At 37.5% G+C, this 5,941-nt stretch overlaps 1 protein-coding gene across 1 annotated transcript; it reads left to right on the plus strand.

Annotated features, from left to right (window-relative positions):
- The first annotated feature begins 492 nt into the window (after window positions 1-492).
- On the plus strand, window positions 493-5,376 carry LOC122314168 (mechanosensitive ion channel protein 8-like). The gene is made up of 5 exons (XM_043129581.1): window positions 493-2,210; window positions 3,059-3,182; window positions 3,655-3,948; window positions 4,042-4,244; window positions 4,360-5,376. Exons 1-5 carry the CDS (start codon window positions 832-834, stop codon window positions 4,649-4,651), a joined length of 2,292 nt encoding a protein of 763 aa, XP_042985515.1. The 5' UTR covers window positions 493-831; the 3' UTR covers window positions 4,652-5,376.
- Window positions 5,377-5,941: the final 565 nt, after the last annotated feature.

Raw genomic sequence — 5,941 nt, forward strand, 5'->3', positions numbered from 1 at the left:
TAAAACAGTAAAGACTATTGTGGCAATGAATTCCAGTAGCCTAATCATATATTGAATGCAAGTGGCCGATGATGCAGACTAAAGTGCTGTAGCAAATACGTACCCAGTCTTCATATGTATAATATGCGGCCAAGAAAGTCAAGAGTCTCCACTTGGAAGCACTTGAGCTTCGAATGGGATATTGATCTCCACTTACTAGATATGGAGGCCCTTCAATCACTCATAAATGATATTTACAAGGTAAATATTGTGTAATTATTTAAAAAAATAATTAAATATAAATAAACTTGCATATTATTTTAAAATGATTACACCACGATGCATAATTTTCGACTGTATATAATATTAATCAAAAATCAAGATCTTAGATCTATAAGTTGGATTATTGGGGTCACCAAATGACCTGTAAATAAATCCCAGCTATCCATTCTAAGCCATTATTAATACCATTACCATCTCGTCTAATCTTTTCCATTGAGAGAGAGAGAACTATTTCGAGCATTAACTTCAACTTGGTAGTGGGTTTTTAGAGGATTTAACACGCCTGGCTTGCTTAGAATTGAGCATTATATAAGCCAACAAAGATAATCTTATTCCGCATTCCATATAAGTTGTTTGAGAAATACCATAATTTCTTATTGGAAATTGAGCGTGTACAACAAATTTGGTGAGAGAGAAAGATAGAGATGTGGATGTCTCTCCAGAAAAATCCTTCAAATACATAGTTATTCAAGGAACATATCTGCTGGTGGTGGCTCTGACGACTTTGCCCACGAATATCTACTCATTCTTTTCGACCGGCCAGTGCAATCTCAACGATCAGCAGCAATCATGAGGGCAGTTAAGCCATCCGACCGCGGAGAAGTCGTCGTGAAAATCGACGAGGGAGATTCAAACAATAAAGAGTACGCAGGCGGTTCTGTGCGACTTCGTCAAAAGGAAAGCTCTCTTGATGGAGAGCAACAACAGCCGCCGCAACAAGCGGAACGATGTCGCAGCAGTATGTCTGAAGGTGCAGAGGTGGTGAGGTGTACATCAAACACATCGTTTCAGAGAAGGTCGAGCTTGTCGAGATCAGCAAAGACGAAGTCGCGGATGATGGACCAATATGAAGAGCCAGAGAGGCGGTCAGACCGGGTTCCCTGGTCGGGACAGCTTCGGTCTGGTTTACTTCCGAAGGCGTTGGACGACGATGAAGACGATCCGTTATGGGAGGACTTTCCGGACGATTACAGGAAGATGAAGTTGAGCACTTTGACTATCTTGCAATTTGTGAGTTTGATTGTGATAATCGCCTTTTTTATCTGCTCTCTTTTTATTCATTATCTGAAAGAGAAGCATTTGTGGAAGCTCAAACTGTGGAAATGGCAAGTTCTGATATTGGTCTTGATCTGTGGGAGGTTGGTGTCTGGGTGGGGGATTCGGATCGTAGTGTTCTTTGTAGAAAGGAGTTTCGTTTTACGTAAAAGGGTTCTTTATTTTGTATATGGTGTACGAAAGGCCGTGCAGAATTGTCTGTGGTTAGGGCTTGTTTTGCTAGCTTGGCATTTTCTTTTTGATAAGAAGGTTGAGAGAGAGACCAAGAGTGATAAGCTTAAGTATGTGACTAAGGTGCTTGTGTGTTTGTTGGTGGGTACCTTGGCTTGGTTGGTGAAGACCCTTATGGTGAAAGTTCTGGCTTCTTCTTTTCATGTTAGTACCTATTTTGATAGGATTCAGGAGTCTTTGTTTATTCAGTATGTGATTGAGACGCTTTCGGGGCCGCCATTGATTGAGATTCGAAATGCAGAGGAGGAGGAGGAGGAGGCTAGGATTTCTGATGAGGTCAATAAGTTACTGAATGCTGGTGGTGCTATGCCCTCTGATCTCAAGGGAACTGCTTTCCCCCCTCCAAAGAATGGAAAGATTATAGGGAGTAGTGGACTTCTGCAGAGGACCCCTGGAGTGAAAAATGAGAAGGCAATGTCCAAGAGGGGAGATGATCATGGAATAAGCATTGAACACCTGCATATGTTGAATCCGAAGAATGTGTCAGCTTGGAATATGAAGAAGTTGATGAAGATTGTTCGGAATGAGACTCTTACCACCCTGGATGGACAGATATTGAATGCCACGAACAAGGACGAGTCTAATACACATATTTGGAGTGAGCCGGAGGCGAAAGCTGCAGCCAAGAAGATATTTCAGATTGTTGCCAAACATGGGGCCAAGTAAGTTTTTGTTTGATTTTTAACCTCTGGTTTTTCTTGAGCTTTTTACGTCTTCATTCAGACCGGATCATGAATATCCAATTTTTTAAACCATTCTTTTAATGCTAGGGCTTATTTTAACAAAGCTTTTAGCTGTCCTGCTTGTTGATCAAATATTTCTGTCTTGTTTATCATGAAAAGGATTGATACTGATCAACTTTCCGTTGTACATGTAATCTTATTGACAAGGGGTGTAACTGGTCGGGTTTTGAACAAAATTTAGGCCGGCGGAAGTGGCATATACCAGTTTTATATTTTTTAAAATCAATATTCACCGGTTATTCGAATACTCCAATTTTACCCGTTTTCAGTCCGGTTTGGCCTCATTTTCCAGTTTTAATAGACAATATTATATATTATATAATACTATAATAATAATATATTGTAGTATATTATAATATATAATATAGTGATATATTATAGTTTATTATAATATATAGTGATATAGTATTAGTATAATTATTAATACAATAAACTATAATGATATAATATATTAAAATTTAATATTATATCAATTAGTAATTTATCATATAATATAAAACTGTTTTATATATAATTATATATTATATATAAAAATTATATACAATATAAAAAATTAAAATATGTATGAATCGGTTCGGTCTAGTTTTAAAAAAAAAGAAAAATGAAAACCAGACCGATTTTAAGTGGTTTTAAGAAAAATAAAACCGGTACCAAACCGAACCAAACCCACCAGTTCAGTCCCGTTCACTGGTTTTGTCACTGAGTGGTTGTAGTTTTTCTTGTTCACTTAACAAATAATCAATCTCCATTAACATTCTCTTTGTCAGGTACATCTACTTGGAAGATTTGATGCGATTCTTGCGAGAAGATGAGGCTTTAAAGACCATGGGTCTCTTTGAAGGAGCCCATGAGACCAGGAGAATCAGCAAATCATCCTTGATGAACTGGGTGGTAAGGACTGGGCAACAAATGGCTTCGCTTTAAAATTTTCCCCATTTTCTCATTACTGGATAAGTTAGAAGCAGCATGCTTTACAATCTTTAAATTCTATGCATGCAAGTTGGTGCAAATATATTACTATATTTTACATTTCGATCAAGGTTCAAGTACCAGTGAACTCAATCCAAACATAGTTACTTAAGAGTTTGAAAGTGCCCAAAATCAAATGTGAAACCGCAAATGCTCGATATCTTAATTATAATCTATAACTCATTAATATTTTGCACATTTATGATGATTTTGTCTCATGTGAGCACTCCATCATTGGCACTTGCAAAGAGGGATTTCATGCAAATGAGTCATAGTTCTTCAAATATTGTACTATTTTCACATTATGTGGATGCACTTCTATGAAATGTCATCATGATTTGACAGTTGTGTGTTACTCGGTGGTTATAATGGGATGAAATGCATATAATTCCAGGTCAATGTGTTCCGAGAGCGGAGAGCACTCGCTTTGACGTTGAATGATACCAAAACAGCCGTGAAAATACTTAATCGTATTGTGAACGTGATAGTTGGCCTTGTTGTGTTTGTTATTTGGCTTCTGATTCTGGGAATCGCCACCACCAGATTTCTTGTCTTTCTAAGCTCTCAGCTCTTCCTTGTTGCATTTATTTTTGGGAACACCTGCAAGACGGTGTTTGAAGCAATCATCTTCATATTTGTAATGCACCCGTTTGATGTGGGAGACAGGTGTGAGATTGAAGGAGTTCAGGTAACTTTCCATATTTGAAATGTTTATATTTTTGCATGTTTTTGCCTTTCAATTCATACCGTGGGGGAAGTAATCCATTCTTTAAAATTTCAGATGGTTGTAGAAGAAATGAACATCTTAACTACTAAATTTCTGAGAGACGACAACACGAAGGTTCTTTTCCCGAACAGTGTTCTTTCTACTAAGCCTATCAATAACTTCTATCGCAGCCCTGACATGGGAGATGCTGTTGAATTCTGCATCCATATATCAACTCCGACAGAGAAGATTGCAATCATTAAACACAGAATTATAAGGTATGTGCAAGAATTAAGATATCATCTAGCTAGCTGCACAACGTCTACATATATCTGTCCATATATAAGTTTCTAATTTGTCTACCATTTTCTCCTTTTGTGGATGTCATTGCAGTTATATTGAGGACAAGAACGAGCACTGGTATCCTTCACCCATGTTTGTATTCATTGACGTGATAGAGTTAAACAGAGTGAAGTTAGCTGTATGGCTGACACACAGAATGAGCCACCAAGACATGGGAGAAAGGTGGGTAAGGAGATCCCTTTTGGTTGAAGAGATGGTTAAGATTTTCCTTGAGCTTGACATTCAATACCGCCTGTTGCCCGTCGACATTAATGTCTGCACCATGCCTCATGAGAGCTCCGCCCAACTTCCCTGTACTTGGACGGAAACCAGTACTGGTTGACTGCAGAAGCACAAAACCAAACTAGATATTAATGTAGCTGCTAGGGGTGTTGGAGCGGGCCGGATTTTTTTCTGGTCTAGTCCAAAACTCAGAATCTGGGTGAATCGTGCGGTTATCCGCTCGGATTACACTCAGGCAGTTAATGAAACCCGGATCCAGTTACGGATCCTGTTTTATTACTCGAGTATTTGTAATTTGATCCTTTAAAAAAAAAAAAAAAACATTGTCATTCCTGTTCTTACTACCTAGACTCTAAAGAAGACTCTCGAGTCCTCTCATTTTTTCCAAGTGTCTCTCAAATCTGAAGTGGCCAAGTCATTGTCTCTGCCTTGTTCCTTCTCTTTCGTCTCTCGAAGTCAAAACCCTAGCAAGAGCCACGAGCCATCCTTCATTGTCGCCAGTGAGAGGTCGCCGTCATATGTATCCACAGGACCACATTGTTCATTGCCACCGGTGACACTTTTGCCCTCTCTATCTCTCTCAAATGTCGTTGCTATTAGTATAGTCCTTTCTCTCTTTCTCTACTCTGTCTTAGTCATGGAGTAAATTTCAGTTTGATTATGAGTGTTGGATTGTTGGGTTTCGTTTGTAAACAATGGGTGTTTAGGGATTTTTGTGTTTTAGGGTTTTGTTTGTAAACGATGGAGAACCAACATTAATTTGAGATTTGTGAGATTTACATGTTCTTCATAAAATTGTTCCTCAAAAAATTTTCAAATTGATGAGCTCTGACTCAATGCCTATCCTCACATTGATCACTTGAGAACTATATATACACCTATATATAATATATATCTTTTCTTTTTAGTTTCAGAAAACTAAATTAATTAGTCTGAAATGGGTAAAATTGAAGAAAAATCTATAAGCTTCAAATTGTGTGTCTAGATATTCCTATTGGATGGAACTCATCATAATCCCGTTTAGTTGATAGAGTGCACTAATATCAATTCAATTTACTCTAATTTTAAGTTGAATCTAACATTCAAGCACACAATTCTCAAATCACTAAACTCATATCAATTCAAAACCTTTTTACACGTAGGACCAATAACCTTTTTCAACGCAACACCTCTTTACACACGGAATCCATAACATTTTTTAATTTTTCATAAACAAATATAAATTCATCTTAACATCTAAATACATCTAAATTCATCTTAGGTGGGTCCCATAAAAATCATCTCATCATCTCAATTCACTACTATTTATAAAGAACTCAACTCAGCTCAATATCTAAACACAATCTTAATGCTTAGTGTTGCTGAAAAATATGAAAGAGTTTTTGTGCTA

This window comes from Carya illinoinensis, chromosome 6 (genome assembly GCF_018687715.1).
Source record: "Carya illinoinensis cultivar Pawnee chromosome 6, C.illinoinensisPawnee_v1, whole genome shotgun sequence".
Taxonomy (NCBI): Eukaryota; Viridiplantae; Streptophyta; class Magnoliopsida; order Fagales; family Juglandaceae; genus Carya; species Carya illinoinensis.